This window comes from Psammomys obesus, unplaced genomic scaffold (genome assembly GCF_907164565.1).
Source record: "Psammomys obesus unplaced genomic scaffold, mPsaObe1.curated_primary_1811, whole genome shotgun sequence".
Lineage (NCBI taxonomy): Eukaryota > Metazoa > Chordata > Mammalia > Rodentia > Muridae > Psammomys > Psammomys obesus.
The window spans coordinates 237,023-255,342 of record NW_026596152.1 but is presented as its reverse complement, the minus strand read 5'-3'; the positions used below and the strand labels follow the sequence as shown (position 1 = coordinate 255,342).

The 18,320-nt window shown below is 51.7% G+C and overlaps 2 protein-coding genes across 2 annotated transcripts in view; one reads left to right on the top strand and one right to left on the bottom strand.

Annotated features, from left to right (window-relative positions):
• Positions 1–11,613, top strand: part of Zfp3 (ZFP3 zinc finger protein) — a 42,336-nt gene extending 30,723 nt beyond the window's left edge. The window contains exon 2 of the transcript XR_008718662.1: positions 11,354–11,613. The gene's annotated coding sequence lies outside the window, so the exon portion shown is untranslated. The remainder of the gene's footprint in view (positions 1–11,353) is intronic.
• Scimp (SLP adaptor and CSK interacting membrane protein) overlaps positions 1–17,461 on the bottom strand; it is a 19,880-nt gene extending 2,419 nt beyond the window's left edge. Inside the window, exons 1-4 of the mRNA XM_055594195.1 lie at positions 17,381–17,461; positions 6,735–6,858; positions 4,314–4,377; positions 1,777–1,850 (exon numbers count right to left, since the gene is read on the bottom strand). Coding sequence (XP_055450170.1) covers positions 1,777–1,850; positions 4,314–4,377; positions 6,735–6,846 — 250 coding nt within the window. The 5' untranslated portion in view covers positions 6,847–6,858; positions 17,381–17,461. The remainder of the gene's footprint in view (positions 1–1,776; positions 1,851–4,313; positions 4,378–6,734; positions 6,859–17,380) is intronic.
• Positions 17,462–18,320: the final 859 nt, after the last annotated feature.

The following is an 18,320-nucleotide window of genomic DNA, read 5'->3' as shown; positions in this document are numbered from 1 at the left end:
TGTGTGTGTGTGTGTGTCGGGTGGGCGGCTCAGCAGGTAGGAGTTCTACTGCTCTGCAGAGGGTCTGAGTTCAGCTCCCAGCAGCCGTTTCCTGCAGCTCATCACCAACTCCCACTCCAGCTCCAGGGACCTGCTTCCCTCTTCCCGACTCTGGACAGGTGTACACATGCAAGTCACGTGGGCAGACACTCAGCCACACACGAACATAAGGGGGAAAGGTGGCAGGCCTTTAAGAGATGAGTGAGGGGCAGCGTGGCTCCTCCCTTTGTCCTGCCACGAAGCCCTAAGCTCTGATTTCCTGCTGCCACATGGGCCCAGGCTGGCATCATATCACAGGCTGTAGCTTCTGGTACTGCACTGTTTGGACACTCAGCCACCAAAAACACACACAAAATGAGCTTTTTTAAAAAAAGGTATTTTGTCATAGGAACAGGACGAGTAGCTTAGCTATACTTGTAACAATAATCTTATATTCTCCAAAACAAAAAGTTGAAAAGCCATTTCATTCCCTGTAAAAACGAGCTCATGTTCAGACTCCAGTAGTCTGTGCTCGTGGGTAAATTGCATCATGTCTTTGGGCCTCAGTGTTGTCAGCAGGTGAAAGAGCAACGGCAGCCACCAGTTTCCTGGAGCTCTGAAGGTTTAAACGAGTTCATGTCTAACAGGGCCAGTCAGGGGACCAGCGAGCATCAGGCAGTGCTCACTGAAATCATAGCGCTTGGGAAAGGCAGGAGGATTAAGGGTTCAAGGCCAACCTGGGCTACCTGAGACTGTGCCTCAAAAAAACAGAAACAAAAACAAAAAACAGGGGCTGTGGAAACCGTTTAGTCTGCAAAGCACTTGCCTTGCACGCATGAGGACCCCAAGTTTGACTCCAAGAACCCATATTTATCATCTATCTGTCTGTCATCTGTCTATCATCTGTTTGTCTTCTATCTAGCTATCATCTGTCTGTCATCTGTCTATCATCTGTTTGTCATCTACCTATCATCTGTTTGTCATCTATCTATTTATCATCTGTTTGTCATCTATCATCTATCTATCTATCTATCAATCATCTATCTATCTATCTATCTATCTATCTATCTATCTATCTATCATCTATGTATCATCTATCTATCTATCTATCTATCTATCTATCTATCTATCTATCATCTATGTATCATCTATCTATCTATCTATCATCTATCTATCTATCATCTATCTATCTATCATCTATCTATCTATCTATCATCTATCTATCTATCTATCTATCATCTATCTATCTATCTATCATCTATCTATCTATCAATCATCTATCTATCTATCTATCTATCTATCCATCTATCTATCTATCGTCTATCTATCATCTATCCATCTATCATCTCTCTATGTATCCATGCACAGCCACATATGTACTTGCGTGTCTGTAGTCCCAGTGCAGGGCAGGTCCCTAGGACTCACTGGCCAGCCTGCCTCACCTGCTTGGTGAGTTCCAGCCGGTGAGAGACTGTTTTTAAGAAGGTGGCTGGCTGTCCTCTAGCTTTCCTTTGCATATGCACGCTCACTCTTGGGCATCTGTTCACACACGAACACACAAGTTTAAAAAAGCCACAATCTGCAGTCCAGAAAGAGCTCTCCCCAGATGCCAAGCCAGCTAACACCTTTGTCTCCACACCTGTAAGTTCTCACACTGGATACATCATCCACCTAGAGTCTTTTGCTTACGTTAAACAATATTCGCGCATACATTCACGTCCCCCCAGAATGACCCTGTGATCGGCAGGATGCGCTTACCTAGGTCTGCCGCAAGAGGCGAGCCCCGGGGTGGTAGAGCGGGTAACTTATCAGGTGACGAATTAAGAACATTCCTAGAAGGCAGATGAGACGGGGAGGTGGGGGGTGGTCAGCGCTTGGCCTGGATCAAGCTGACCACAGCTGCTTTGTTAGACCAAGGTGAATAAACGGGTTGAAGGTTCGAATCTACATTCCTGCAAGTTGGAAGCATTTCCTTCCCTTTCTAGATTCTGCACTCCATCCCGTCACCCTAAGGAAAGTCTTTCCTCTACCTCACCAGAGCACAGAAAACCTCCTGTGGTGTGAGACCAGGTGTCTTTCAGTTAGCAAGGCAACCGTGCTCCCTCCTGAGGTGAGGCGCCAGCAGTGTGACCAGCCGCAGTGAATTCACGGCAGGTGTGTCCAGCGGCCTGAGGCAGGCCTGCTCACGCCAGCCCTGCAGTTACAGACCTGCACGCCCCCAGAGGCCCAGGTTGGCCCTGCTGGGAAGCGGTGAAAAATCAGGAGTTGTGGCGTAGTGGGAAGGCTTCGAGTGACTGAAGCAGGTGTTCAAGGGGACGGCGGGCCCTGCCAATCGCCCAGCTTTCCTAACCCCTGCTCTTGTCCCTGACTGAGAGCTTTGCTCTACCCACACTCCCACCTTGATGGGGCTCGTAACAGAGCAACAGGGCCAGCCAGTCACAGACTGTGAGCCAGAAGAAGCCGTTGTCTGTGTAAACTGATCGCCTCCAGCGTTTGTTGCAGTAACGGGAGCTCACAGACAATTCACCACCATGCCCCCAAGTGCCCAGCACAAGGGACAAATGTACCGTGGCCCGCCCTCACAGCGGAGTCCTACGGCAAGCCGAACGGGTACTCCACAGCCACGCTCAATGGATCTCACACAAATGACACTGAGTTGCGGTTCTAGCTCGAGGAGCCTGGCATGTTACCTGTGAGGTCGTGGGGTGGAGCTGACGCCCTGGTAGTGAAAAAAGTTGTGTAAAAGACATGAGATAGCGTGTGCTATTCCAGTCATGGGAAGCACAGAATAACAGAACTTCCGGCTGGTGGGGATCGGGTGCTGTGGCTAAAGGCCTGACGAGACCCACTCTTGAGCCGGGCACCGGTTCCCGGGCCTGCTCAGTTCCTGGGAACACTTTTCTGTAGTACTCTCACACTTCTGTAGGCAGTTGTGACGGCAAGGCCTTGGCCATCTGGCTCGGTGACCCATGACTGACTTACTCGTCAATGACATCAGCTAGGGCAAGGAGAGGTTGCATTTGCTCACCTCTTTGAACCCCAGTAAAATCCGTTTTAGGAGAGCGTAGATTTTCCTGCAGATGGGCAAAGGCTGGCCCTTGAGCAGGTCCTAACAACCACTGTGTTTACGCCTGGGGCTTGGCCCTCTGGATGGCTCTGCTCGGGGTATCGTTCATAGGGGTGCCCGCTTCCGTTTGCCCGAGCCCTGGTCATGCTGTGTCAGTGTGAGTCCTGAGGGGACTGGAGTAGCTTAGTCAGTCCTGGCTCTGGTCACTGTTCCTGGGTGTGGGCGATGCCTTCTGTGTGTGTGTGTGTGTGTGTGTTGACACAGGTGGCTGCTGGGATCTGTCCTCAGCACTACCAGGGAGGCCAGCTGGAGGCGTGTGTCAGGTTTCTGCTAGAGTCCCACCCATGTGATTCTCCCTTGGCAATTTTATCTATTCTTGGCTCTACTGAACTGTAGCTGTGCTGGGCATGGTGGGTACACCTTTGATCCTAGTGTTCAGGAGGCTGAGGCAGGGGGATTGCTGTGAGTTTGGGGCCAGCCCATTCTCCAGCCTGGTCTTCAGAGTGATTCTAAGACAGCCGGGGCTACTCAGAGAAACCCTCAGAAAGAAAGAGAGAGAGAGAGAGAGAGAGAGAGAGAGAGAAAGAAAGAAAAAAGAGAAAGAGAGGGAGAGAGAAAGAAAAAAGAGAGAAAGAGAGAGAAAGCAAGCAAGCAAGAAAGAAACAGAATTGTGTGGATGAGGTAAGCTAAGTCCCCCTCCTGAGTCTTTGCTCCCAAGGGTAGCACTGGGGCCTTGTCAACATAAGCAGCAATAAAAATACTCCCGAACACGTAACAAAAAGCGAAATGTAAAGCCAGTGCTGGGGCTGGAGGAGCCTGGGTCAGTTCCCAGAACCCACATGGTGGCTCACATCTGTCCACGACTCCAGTTCCAGGAGATCTGGATAGGCCTTGGCACGCTCATGGTGCGCAGACATGCATGAAGGCAAACTCATACGTGTGATATAAATCTCTAAAGGGGGAAGCAAATGCTACACTTTTATAGGACTTTTTCAGAGGATCGTATATGTAATCTGCTTAAAGGAGAGAGCTGTGGCTGAGCCTGGAACACAGAGCCAGGGAGCTGGGCTCCGGAGGCGCCTCACCCACGGTCACCCACAGCGCCCCAGACCTCCCTCCTCCCATGGAAGGAGGGTGTTGGCTGGTCCACCTCAGTAGGAAAGGCGGTGCCACAGCCACCCCAGAGCAACGGTGGGAGGGCCTGGTGGGTGAAGGGATGACCACTTACTCGTACATCTTTTCTTCCTCTCTTTCGTTCCGTTCTGAGGGCTTGGCGATTTCCCACTTCTTGCCTAAGGGGGGAAACCGTATTCATTTAAGACACATTAGAGAAAGTTGTGACTTCAGCATTTAGAAGTCCAGGACATTTGGAGGGGAGCTGGAGGGGACAGACGTAGGGACACCTAGAATGCAAGTGACAGAGCCAGCATCTGGCCGAAGCCACAGAGCCCGGGGGGCAGCAGCCGTCAATCATCAATAAACAATTACGTGAAAAGAATTAAAAGGCAGCCATAGGACTGAGGAGCAGTGGTTCAGAACACACTTCTAAAGATTACGTATAACATATATACATACATAAGATATGTAACGCACACACACACACACACTCACACACACACACACACACACAAACACACTCACACACACACACACATACACACACACTCACACACACACACACTCACACACACACTCACACACACACACACACATACACACACACACACACACACACACACACACACACACACGCCAGGTGGTGTTTCGGTACACCGTTAATTCCAGCACTTGGAAGGCAGAGGCCGGAGGAGCTCTGAGTTTGAGGCCAGCCTGGTCCACAGAGCAAGTTCCAGGACAAACCCTGTCTTGAATCCTCCCCCCCCCCCCCAAAAAAAAAAAAAAGGCCTGGAGAGATGGCTCAGAGGTTAAGGGCACTGGCTGCTCTTCCAGAGGTCCTGGGTTCAATTCCCAGCAACCACATGGTGGCTCACAACCACCTGTACTGGAATCTGATGCCCTCTTCTGCCGTGCAGGTGTACATGCAGACAGAGCCCTCATACAAAATAAATAAATACATCAAAAAAAAATTAATTAATTAATTATTTTTAAAAAGTAATGGAGTTCAGAATAAATACTCCTTTTTTATTAAAAATTAATTACTTAAGGGGTAGTGGGGAAAGAGGATGAACCTGGGAACCCTGCGCACCTGAGGGCTGATCCCAGTTCTGCCGCCAGCGCCTGGAGCTCCGGTGCTGAGGCCCTGTCTCTGTGGGAGCCAAATGAAAGAGACTTTGGTTTCAGTGCAGCACTCAGGAGAGCAGATGCCGGGAGAGCAGTATTCTTGGCTCTCAGGAAGCGCACTGTGAACTGCCCAGGGTGCTCCTGGGCACGCGCCTGGCTTGGCCCAGGGTCTTTTAAAGGGCTAGGACCTCAAGGGACCACAGCGCTATCTGGTGTGGGAGGGGAGGGGTGCATGTTCCTGGAGATAAACAGCAAACTGGAAAATCCACTTGTAGATAATCTAAAGTTAGTGTTACTCTCTAAGCAGTCACTTTGTCTGAGGCCAAAAACTTCATCAAGACGAGATAAGAGTAGAAAGCAGGCCTTGGAGAGGGCAGGCAGTCATGGTGGTGAAGCATGCATCATGGGCTGCATGTGTGGGATTATTATTACTGTTATTATCATCATTCTCTCACACATTACACCCCAACTGCAGTTTCCCCTCCCTCCCCTCCCCCAAATCTCTCCCCCAACCTCCCCTCTCCCCCAGGTCCACTCCCCCACCTCTGCCTCCCGTCAGAGAAGAGCAGGCCTCTCAATGACATCAACCAAACATGGCATAACAAGCTACAATAAGACCAGGCACTTATCACCATGTCAGTGGTGGGCAAGGTAGCCCAGTAGGGTGAACAGGGCCCCGCGGGCAGGCAGAAGAGTCAGGATAGCCCTGCTCCCACGGTTAAGATAACACCAAGCCACACAACCCTAACACATATGCAGAGATCCTGGGTCAGACCGTGCCGGCTCCCTGATCCCTCTGAGTCCCCGTGAATCCCAGTCAGCGGATCCTGTGAGCCCTGTTCTAGTGATGTCCCTGACTGCTCTGGTCCTTAGATCCTCCCCCTCCTCTGCAGACTCCCCAAGCTCCACCTAATGTTTGGCTATGGGACTTAGCTGGCAATGGGGGACAGGGAGCCTGAACTGGCCGTCTAGCCAGGCAAGGAGGAGGGAGGGGACACCCACCCAGCCACAAAACCTTTGGCCCACAGTTTGTCCTGGCTGCAGAGGGTCTCCAGCCAGCAACGGCTGCCATCTGCGTTTTCACGCTCCACAGCGGACTTTCTACAGACTCCTGCTCCTTCCCTCTCAAGACCCACAGAAAAGATTGTATCAGCGCCAGGCAGACACAGGGCTCCAGCAACTCTGCTGTTTTACCCAAGTCCCCCAGCAAGGTCTTTGGACTTGATCTCCCTTCACCATGTAAATGAGAAACTGAGCACAGGGACAGAAGTTAGTGGCACAGCTAGGAACCACACCCAAGGTGCCTGTTGCTAAGCTCGTTCCACAGACCCAGGAGAGGCAGAGCCCTGCTGTCCCCACGTCACCTGCCCTTCCCTGGCACCTGGCAGGGTAAGATGGCCATCGTTACCTTGTCTCAGCTGCCACCTGCAGACACAGTACAGGATGAGACCCAGGACCAAGGAGACAATGATGATGGCCACAGCTAAGATGATCCAGAAATTGTCCCTCCACCAACTCATCACTGTGGAAGCCTAGGAAGAACAGAGACGGAGGCACGAGGCATGAGTGCCAGCCCGCAGCGTGGCATCTGCTTAGACACCAGACAGCCACACCTCAGACAGAGCCTGAGCGGACCGCAGGGTATCACTGCTGCCGCTCACTCCAGGAGGATTCAGCTGCACGCCGTGGACCGCCCGGACGCAGCAGAGGGGCGGCGCGCCACCGAAAGCAAGCTGCAGATCTTCATAGCAGAGGCAAGATTCTTCATCACTGTGGAGACAGCTTTGAGCGTTCTGGTTAATGTTGAAGGTGGGGTTAGGAGAAACACCTTGCTAGGTGCTGTGGTTTGAATAGAGCATTCCACTCTGGCGCCGAGGCCTGCTCATCGTGAACAGTATTGCGAAGGGGTGGGATTTTTTTTTTTTAATGAAACATTATTTTACATGCAGGAGTGTTTTGGCTACATGTATGTCTGTGTGCCACATTTGTTCCTGGTGTCCACGGAGCCAGAAGAAAGTGTCAGATCCCCTGGAACTGGAGTTGCAGACAGTTGTGAGCTGCCATGTGGGTGCTGGGAACAGAACCCCGAACCTCTGGAGGAACAGCTGGTGTTTTTTACAGCTCAGCCATTTCCGTGGCAGTCCCCCAGAGCAAATGGTCAGTGCCCACCACAGAGAATGCCCTGAAGTCACCCCCTTCCTCATGCACTGCTGAGAGTTTTTATTATAAAGATTTATTTATGTGTAAGTTTTCTATCTGCATGTACACCTGAACGCCAGAAGAGGGAGTCAGGTCACTATAGATGGCTTTGAGCCACCATGTGGGTGCCAGAAATTGAACCCAGGACCTTTGGAAGAGCAGACAGTGCTCTTAGCCTCTGAGCCGAGTCTCCAGCCTCCAAGAGGTTTTTTTTTTGTTTTTTTTTTTTTTTTTTTTTTTTTTTGTGTGTCTTCTTGAGAGAGGAAGCCTATGAGGATCACAGCCCGTGTCCAGTCTGAGGTCACCTGAGACCAGCAGGCTGGCTCCATGGTTAAGGGGCTTCGGGACAAGAGAGGCGTCCTGGGGAGAGACGTGGAGAATATGGGAGGGGGAATGGGCAGGGCCTGCTTGGTCAGGTGCAGGCCCTGGAAAGGTGCAGACACCGGATCTCTCTCTGGCCAGAGGCTGGGCCAAGTGGTAGGTAAGGTGTAGGTTGCAGGTTGCTGGGAGCCACGTGTGTGTGTGTGTGTGTGTGTGTGTGTGTGTAAGTTCTGACAGTCAGTCACATAGACACATAAAATAAAAGTTTAAAGGGCCGTCTTACAGCTCTGGGGGTCAGAAGCCAGTGTCTCACCCTCTGAGGGCTGCGGGCCTGGGACTTGCCCCTTCTAGACACTCTCTGAGAGAACCCGTTTTCTTATCTCTGGCGTTAGAAGTCACTCGCAGTCCTTGGCTTAAGACCATTTCCCTGTCTTCAAAGCCAGCCTGTTATGTGGCCCTGCTGTCATATCCCCCTCTGATTGTCCCCAAGGTGCACAGGACTCTAAAGAGCACACCAGTTCCGGACAGTTTCCTCATCTCAGTCAGCTGATTGGAAGCCCCGATTTCTGAGCACTATGAACTCTGACATAACCACAGGTTCTGGGGAGTGGGATGCCGCCATTTTGAGGAAGGGAAGGGCTATGACACAGATGACTCCATGCTCGCTCCTCAGTGAGTGGACACTTCAATTAAATAAGGTCCACAAGCCTTCCTGGCTTGTATTTTTCCATCTTTGTGACAGTTCAAGAAGCAGGAGAGGGAAAGCTCGGCGATCACACCTCATTCTGGATCAGTCAGTCACATGGTCTTGTCGCCTTGGTCATGAAGCAGCAGGATCTTGTTGCAAGGCAGCTTGGGACTGGCACACGGATGGAGAAGAAGCCTTCATTATCACAGGGCAGGAAGCAGGAGAGGCTCTCAAGGTGTAGCTCACACTTGGGATAAGGCCTGGACCTCGGAGCAAAGTGGGTCCAAGAAGCAGTTATGGGGGAGAGCAGAAATGTGGGACCAATGCTGGCCTAACCGGCCCAAACCCACAGCCCCTTGTCACCTCTATAAAATATGTGTGAGTTGTTACTTATGTAAAATGTGTGTGTTACGTGTGTGACTTGAGCAAGCCTGTCTTCATGATCAGCTGTGTCATTTGCAGCACCTGGAATGCCATTAGTGCTAGATGGACAGTCTGTTGTTGAGGGACAGCAGGGAGAAGGAGCGACCAGGTTCAGCGCGCAGGTGCTTGAGTCTTTTTCATCCTCTGCTGGTCAGATCGGCAGATACAGACCCTGTGGCCGTGGAGGGTTGACCGCATTTCTGTCTCTCGGAAGAGGAAGCTGAACTCAGGTTAAGAAACGTGCGAGTTGGCACCCTGAGACTCCAGCTCAGACACCAGAGTCCGCCGCTCACTGTGCTACCTTGACAGGAAAGCGGCAAATTCCTTCTCTTCATAACAGAACCGAAAGCAGAACCATTGCTCAAAACTTTCCAATATTCGCAAGACTTCAGTGTCTCACGGTGGCTGGTCGCTCATAGAGGAACCTCACTATGAAAAGACCACACATAGGTAGACAGACGTGGTGGCCTTGGTCCTGGCACTGGGGAGGCAGAGGCAGGTGGAGCTCTGAGTTCAAGCCCAGCCTGTTTTACATATCAAGTTCCAGAGCAGCCAGGACTACACAGTGAGGTCTCAAAAACAAGCAGCAAGGACAACAAAACAGCAACCAAGACTGTGTGTTAGCTTTCCGAGAGTTTAGTTACTCTCCATGTCCCGGCTCGCTTAATCCCCACAATAGCGCCACATGCTGAGTCATCGTTATTAGCCTATTTCACAGGTTAGAAAATGGAGGCCTAGGAGAGCTTAACAAGACTGCAGAGCGAGTAAGTGGAAAAAAAAAAATCAGAAGCCAAACCCAAGTTTGTGTGATCTTAACTTTGGCCTTGACTGTTGCCCACTGAGCCCAGGTCTGGGTCGTGTCCTCAGAGGCCCCTGAGTACAAGGTCTTGTGTGCCTATGCCACTGTCAGCTCCGACTTGTGGGTGCTGTGAGGAGCTGCGTCAGCGTTTTCAGCAGGCCGCCTAGAAGGTTCTCCAGCCCCAGGGAGGAGCCCACATCCCGCTGGTCTGTAGGACTCCTAGCTGGTGCTGCTGAGGGAGCCCTGTCCCCACTCCCTGCAGCAGCCGTCATGGACGACAGGCGCTGCAAAGACCCCTGCGTCCAAACATCTTGCCGCCTTCGCTCTGCCTCCTCTCCATGTAGGATGGCTCGCCTCCACGTGGAGGGAGACACACCAAGTCCAGGACGGGCTGTCTGCCGTCCTCCAAGGACAGTTACAGCTGACATGAGGAGGAGGCACGGACACAGTTCCTCGGGATGAAGTGGACCCGGGAAGCTGCCTGTGTCCTCCTGCATGAGTGGACCTGGGAAGCTGCCCGTGTCCTCCTGCTCTGTGTCCCTCCCTAACGCGTAACCCTCCCTCCTTAGGCGTTCAGAGCCCCCAACCCTCTTCCCTTCCTCCCCAATCATCCAGCCTTCAGGAAGATTCGAAGATTGTAGAGCTGCAGGTCTGCGGAGGCGGGGGAGAGGATGCCCGAAAGGAAAGGAAGAGGAACTTGGGAGGAGGGTTTGCTACAGAAATAAGGAAGGGGAGGGTGCCCGCACAGAAAAGGAAACCCTGAATTTCAAGAAGGGAAGATTGGGGTCGAAGGCCCAGCGCTGTTTGTGTGAGGCCTGTGTAACCCCATTCCTGAAAGAGAAACTCTGTCTTAAGGGTAAATGACCTGGGCATAAACTCCAGTTTCAAAAAGGAGAAAAACCCACAAAAATGTGCTTCGACCACTCACCTCTGGTAATCTTTAACCACACACCCTAACAATGCTAATCATCGAGAATCTGGAGTTTACCCGGGTGTCCTTTACAACAGGATGAGGAAAACAATTATGGTTTGGCCCTCCAGACACCCGATGTTTGCTAACTGTCAGTCAGTCATAGAACCGCCAGGCCTGAAAGTGGCTGTAACCCTAAATAAAAGCCCTGCTTCTCCCTTGACCACTTCGGTCCAGTGTCCAGGCCGCCGGGGCACAGGGATGCTCCACGTGTGTTTGCAGATGAAAGGAAAGAAAAGGTAAGGCAGCCGTTCTCTCCGGCGTGGGCACACATCCCCAGTGGGCAGCGTCCTGGAGGGTAACCACGGCCACGCTCTGGAGCCGTCCTTTGCAGTTACTGACCCTTGCTTCCTGTACAAGCTCAGCTTTCTTCCCTTAGCCCGAGCTGTCAATTCTAAACATAAACTACGTCTAAAATAGAGCATAACTGCCGGGGCTGAGGATGTGGCCGCACGGTAGATTGCCTGCCTCGGACGTGGACGCTCAGAGATGGATTCCCAGCACCCCAAATAAGAAAGGTGACAATCCCTAACAGTCTTTACTTAGACTTGCAGACCCCAGAACATGTGGGCGCCTTGGGTTGCACCGGAATAGGCAACACTTGTTATTTTCCCTTCTCTCCATCAGCCAGCACACAGCGAGTCAACACTGCAAAGTTTAACTTGTGGAAAACAGACACAGCTGCTCAGAGAGTGACGGATGCCAGCCCGAGGAGGTTGTGTTGTTGCCAGAGAAAGATAAGAAAGGAAAAGCACGGAGGACGCCTTCCAGGCACCGCCCCCTGAATGAACCTGACCTCCTTCCCACCCACAGCCCTGTCCTGAGTTTCTGCTTTTGTACAATGAGCAATCACACTTCCATTTTGTTAACAGTATAAACATTTGAATGAGGGACCCAAATTCCTGTCCTGTGTGGTATATTCCCAAGCCACCTGTTTAGGACATATGACTTTAGTTTCCCTCACCCCCCTTCCATCTGCCACCCACCACCGGGACAGGAGGTCGGGGAGCAGAGGCTGCTGGGGAAGGGGTGTCCTAGCTGCCCCTGGATGCTCTGCATCCCGCAAGTTGCCTAAGGCATTTTTAAGGAAGCTCAATGAGCCTGATGCAATCCTGTGTGGTTTTAGGGGGAAGGACTGACAAGACATTCCACAGGGTGATGGAGAGCAATGTAGGAAGGAGGAAGGCGAGGGAGGGTGATGTCAGCCCAGCCTCAACTTGCTCTTCTCCAGAAAGCGTTTCTGGGGAGCCAGTGACAATACTTGATTCTTTATCAAGATTCCTGAGACTGGTGATTCATGACTCAGTACTTGGGAGACAGAAGCTCTGTGAGCTCCAGGCCTAGTCAATATAGCAAGTTCTAGGCTGGCCAGGACTACATAGTATAAGATAAAGAGAGACAGAGAGAGAGAGAGGAAAGAAAAGACAGGAGGAAAGGAAAGAAGACAGGAGGAGAATGAAAGAGGGAAGGAAGGAGGGAGGAAGGAGGGAGGGCAGACTGGCAGTTTGTAACACGGAAAGTCACGTACATTCACAGGATTGTGAAGCACTGAAGTGTCTTGAAGCTGGGTACCCAGGGAATGGGCTCCTTTCCCCCATCTTGCTGGGCACCAGCATCTGAATCTGGAACAAGACCCTTAAGGTCTCCATACAGGTTCTGGAACGTTTCCAAGAGATGAGGCATTCAGAAGAGCTCAGAGCATCACCACACATGAGCATTATCAAGAGCAAACAAAACAAAACAAAACAAAAAACTCTATTTACAATTGTAGTTACCTTCGGGGAAGGGCAGCCAACCTTTGCGGTGAGGCTACAGATTGCCCACCCACCAGCTGAGGGGCCGGTAGAACTGGGGAGTGTTAGTTCCTCTGGGTCATAAAGGGGACATGGAGAGCTGGGGCCTGGAGGGACAGGATGAGAAACGGGAGGAATCAGGTGCTGGTATGCAGCCTGGAGAAGCAGCCATCGGAAGGGGTCAGAGACGCAGTGGCAAAGACAGGGCTGCCCTCCCTCAGTCTGTGGTTGCTCACAGATGCTCGGCACCCTGGTGGCCTCCTGCCCAGTCTTGAGAAGGTCTCTGCATCTACCAGCGCTTTCTTGAGCAGGTTCACTTTGGTGGTGTGCGAACCAGGAGAGGGACTGGTTCATGCGTGAGTCAGCGCAGCACAGTCCTACCCATGGAGCTGACAAGGAGGAAAGAGGTCCTCCTGAGTGAGTCCGCACACTTGCTAGAAAGGGCTCTGGAAGCCCTGTGTCAGGGCGTGCGAGGAGGGCTTGAGCTGATCTCAATGGCACCAAAGCCCGTCAGCATGCACAGTTGCTGCCTGAGTTCTCTCTGGGTCCTCTCTGGCAGCCGGTCGGTCACCGAGAAGGTCGGGATGCCCACGCTTCCATCTGACCACCTTGCTGTCATGTGCTGGGAACGGCCATGTAGGTACTCGATGGCCACTTAAATCCGAGTGTGGACGGGGCAGGGCATCCAGAAAGTCCACTGTCTCCTGTGCAAAGGGCCGTTTTGCTGTCCCCTCTTAGCTGTTTGGCTCACTGTGGCTGCCACATGACCCCTCACTGTCTTTCTGTAGTTCCTCCCAGTGAAGCAGAGTGAAATATGGGCCTAAGGTCAGCCCAGCATGGCCAAGATCAACCCCAAATCCTGATGGGTGCCTCCCTTGGCACTCCTCCAAAGACTCCCTGCCCCCTTCCTGGCCTCCTTGGGCTCACTGTCAGCTTGAAGCAGTGATCCTCAAGAGTCCTGAGCTGCCTGGCTGGTGGGCCTCCAGGTGGTGACAGCCCTGGCTCACACACGGCGGCTCCCTGGGGGCTGGCTCCCTGGGGACAGCAGCCCCAGGCTATCTTGAGGGTGCATTTGCATACCATGCATTGTGTTTTTTATTTAGATATTATGCAAAAACCAATAAAAATGGAGGCCCTTCCTGTAGATGCAAGATACACAGTTTAGAGTAAAATTGAAATGAAATGGAGAAAATGCTAATTTTCCACATGCAACACTTTCATGAAGGTTTTTTTAAGGGAAATCCTTTTATTCTGATGGCTTGAAGGAGGGACATGGAGACAGATGCAGACATCTCCTCCTGCCTCAACTCCTTCCCTCCACCCCACGGTCTGGTTCTGAGAGGGCCTCAGGGCCTCCAGATGGGCCCACCACCCTTTTTTGGAGGAAAACTTCAGCTATCCTGTCAGATGGGCTTCAAACCATAATTCCTATATTTGTGTAAAAAGAAGGACCATTGTTTACCAGCAACCTCTTAAATTATTGATAGTTATTAAAATGTGCTGTTCTTAAACTAAAACATCTGGCTTTAGAGTTTGCTGAGGAAGCCCTCAGGCTGGGACTCCCGGAGTGTCACCATCCAGCTCTGGGAAGTGCGGCTCCTTCCGGCAGGAGGGAAGGCTGCTGGTCTTAGCTGTGGCGGTACTTGAGTTTTGTTATTTTTGTTTGAGACAGGGTCTTTCTATGCAGCCCTGGCTGTTCCGGAACTCTCTGTGTAGATCAGGCTGGCCTCAGACTCACAGAAATCCCCCTGCTCCCCATCTCTCCAGTGCCACCATATCTGGCTTGATTTTAAACCACAAAAAACACAAATAATGATTTGGAGTCTAATATGCATAGGGATGAGATTCAGAGCTTAAGATAACTGAACCGTGCATGGAATTTAATAAAGAAATATGGGGATCTAGGGAGAAGGAGAGCCAGAGAGGGCTCAGGGGAAGGGTGTGGACAGCAATCAAGGGAATTTTGGTGATTTGTCATTATGTACTGTGACGGATACACCGTCTTCATCAATTCAGGTTACTATGGGGCATCTATGATGCCCACACAAGTTGACGCTGTGTGTGAGGCCGATGACTTTTCAGTACAGTTCTGTTTATATGTTGCTGTTTAAATACACATTATACCTGCTTAGCCTGTTGTGAAAGAAGTGCATTTCCGAAAAGCAGATTTACGTGTTTGTTCTCTGGCTCTTGGTGGATGACGTTTCCTTTGTGAATCTCTGTGGGCCTTTGTGGTGGTTGTTTGTTCAGCGCTGAGAATTCAGCCTTGGCCCTAGAGCACCGAAGGCAAGTGCTTTTCCATGGAGCACGCCCAGCCCACGCCTCTTTCAAATAATAGGCCATATTTTACTAACGTGACTGGGTTAATCAAGGTCCTTGTAAATGAATGTACTGACATTGTTTTACATACAGAATTATAATTTTGGGGGGTGGGTGGGTGGGTTGAGACAGGGTCTTTTTATGCAGTTCTTTTTATGCAGGGTCTTTTTATGAGTTCCGGATGTCCTGGAACTCACTCTGTAGACCAGGCTGGCCTTGAACTCACAGAGATCACCTGCCTCTGCCTCTCAAGCACTGGGATTAAAGGCCTGGCTATAAAATGATGTTTCAGTAGAATGCCCTGTAATGAGGTTTATACTCTGCTACACTGAAGTACTGAATGCACTGTGATCGTAGCCTTATGCTGCCTTCTGCGACCACCGTCTCCCTCTACGATGATGACGTGGTGTTTGGCGTTCCATTAAAAAAACCGCGCCAGGCTGGGCGGTGATGGTGAGGCCTATTAATCTCAGCACTCAGGAAGCAGAGGAAGGCAGGGTCACACAGAGAAACCCTGTCTTGAAAAACAAACCAGAGCACCACGAAAGAGCTAACCAGGTGAGGGCACTTAGCATTTTGAATGTTGTCTTCAGTGTCAGTTGAATTCGCTTCAGGACAGTGTGATGCCTGCATGTGTTAATTCAGCATTTGGGGCCAATGACTGGGCTGGCAGCTGGCCACGGGGTCAGGCTGCTGCCTGTGTCTCTCCATGTGATAGCTTCTGCAGCCGGGCTGCACACTGATCTTGGGCCTGATTTATTTTATCATAGCACGCAACTCTATCTGCATATGCTCAGCCGTCACAGCTTGTTGCTTGCCTGGTGAATATGTCTGCCTATGGTTAAAGGGGCGGGGGAGAGACAGAGGCAAGGAGAAGGGAGGAGGGAAGAGGCTGGGGAGAGGGAGGGAGAACCAGAACTCCACCCTGCAAACTTCTGGAGAAATGTCTTCCCACATGGTCTGCAGCATAGTACATGGGTTAAAAGCTGATTGCTGAGGCATAGAGAGATGGCTCAGTGGTCAAGAACACTGCTGTTTCCGAGGGTTCCCAAGTTCGAGTCCCAGCACTGCATGTGGCTCACAGCTCTCTGTAACCGTAGACAAGGATCTGATGCCCTCATCTGGCCTCCAGGCATGTATGTGATACACAGACACACATGCAGGAAGAACATCCACACACAGAAAATAAATGCCCCCCCCCCCCCGACAGGGTTTCTCTGTGTAGCCCTGGCTGTCCTGGACTCACTTTGTAGACCAGGCTGGCCTTGAACTCACAGAGATCCGCCTGCCTCTGCCTCCCAGAGTGCTGGGATCACAGGCGTGTGCTACTATGCCCGGCTAATATTTTCTATTAAAAAAATAAGAATTGAAGGCTGCTGGACTTCAGTGCTCTTAATAGCTGAGCCCTCTCTCCAGGCTCTCTTTTCTGTCATAAATGGCGGTCTTGCTCTTTTATCAAGCTGCTCTGGAGTCTCTGGGTTCACTGTTCTTCCTTCCCAGCCTTCTGAGTACTGGCACAAGGCTGCAGCCACTGCGCCTGCAGGGAAGGTCACGTCGGTGCTCCTGCAGGTGGGCATAGGTACACAGCCTCCAGTTCATCCTGGACAACTCACAGGGTAGTAAGCCAGGGGAGGAAGAGGCCAGAAGAGCAAATGCACAGCAGGGAGGAAGATGCAGAGAGGGGTCAATGGCTAAGAGTGTTCACTGCTCTTCGGAGGAGCTGAGGTCCTGGCTCAGTACCTGTTAGTGCCTGCAGCTCCAGCTCCACGGGACCCAGTGCCTTTGGCTTCCTCCTGCACTCATACCCTTTCTCCCTCCCTCCCTCTCTCCTTCCCTCCCTCCCTCTCTCTCTTCCTCCCTCCCTCCCTCCTTCTCCCTCTCTCTCACACACACACACCATTAAAAACACATCTTTTTAAGAGTCTTAGTCAGATTAAAGAGAGAGTGCGCACCAGTGCCTAGGCCATGGGGTAGGACATGTGAAAGCTAAACCCAGGTTTCCAGAAAAATTAATTTTCCAGAGGCCAAAAGCAGATCGGCGCAACCAAGACCTCACACCACCCAGACACATCTGAGTCCCGAGGCTTCTGAAGGCAGGCAGGTGCGTTGCAGATCCCAGACACCAGAACCAAGTGACGAGGATGCCAGGAGCCGTTCTAGTTCTCTTTCATCCAAGGTGCAGCCTGAGTTTAGGCACAGTGAGGTGAGAGCACCGGGTACCAACCACCAAACACCAGATTTCACGGCCTTTGTTAGGACAGTTAAGTCCTTTACACTCTCACTGCCAACTGTCACAGCATCCTTAGAGGAAAACGCTGCCATCCCCGGCACACGCACTGGGGAGGTAGACACACGGCTGACACCCCCAGCAGCACTGGCACAGTGGACTCTTCACGGCCACTGTCCCTGGCATTGTACCACGGCCTCAGCCCCTCAGCCCAGCGTGCCTGTGAGGTTGTTCATTTGGGCACACATCGACACCAGCACGGACAGACTGGTGGAAAAAGCAAGAAACTGTTCTTAGGAAAGTCGAAACACTTACTTGGACTGTCAGGCTGTAGGCTGCAAGCAGCTGGGGAGACAGCGGTGGACTGAGGGCGGTGTGGAAGCTGGGCTGGGAGAGGCTGTCCTCGCCCACGTACCCTCACTCACCCTCAGAGACAGCAAACACCAGCCTGACCACACTTCCTCTTTCTGGCCAGCTCATGTCATTCAGCCCCTTTCCAGTGAAGTGAACTACCCCAGGTTTATTTATTTATTTATTATGTACACAGTGTTCTGTCTGCACTCCAGAAGAAGGAACCAGATCTCACTATAGATGGCGGTGAGCCACCATGTGGTGCTGGGAATTGAACTCAGGACCTCTGGAAGAGCAGCCAGTGCTCTTCACCTCTGAGCCATCTCTACAGCCTCACTTTTACTTATTTTTTAATCTTCCCACTGCCCTCCGGGGCTCCAGCAGAGGCCCACAAAGGCTCATGGTGGTGAGGAGGGGGATATGAGAAGGACCAGCCTCAGCGTGAGTAAGTGAGGGGTTCCCACAGGGTGAGTCTCCATGGAACATTTCTGGCCATGTGTGTGGTGGAGCATGGGTCCCACCTCCTGAGACCCTGGAACTGCTGTCCCAGCGTCACCTCAGAGTGTAGCCTAGGCTGGCCTTGAACTTGTGATCCTCTTACCTCGGTTTCCCAAGTCCCAGGATTACCGTGCATGCCACACGCCCAGCCAGCGGACTCTATTGAGTGAATTGAGTCATCGCCTGCTACCCGGTGACAGGGTATTCCCACTGACGCTCAGAGCCTCTGGAAACCCTGGTAGAGGTAGCTGCTTACCGTGAATAGTCCCAGTACAGATATGGTGAGGGAGGTGGGCCTCCAAGGGAGGGGGTGCCACGGCACCACCAGGAACAATGATGGCAAATGCTCCCTCACCTGCTCAGGAGACTCAGCTGTAGCTCTTGCTAGTGTGTATGGTGTAAACAC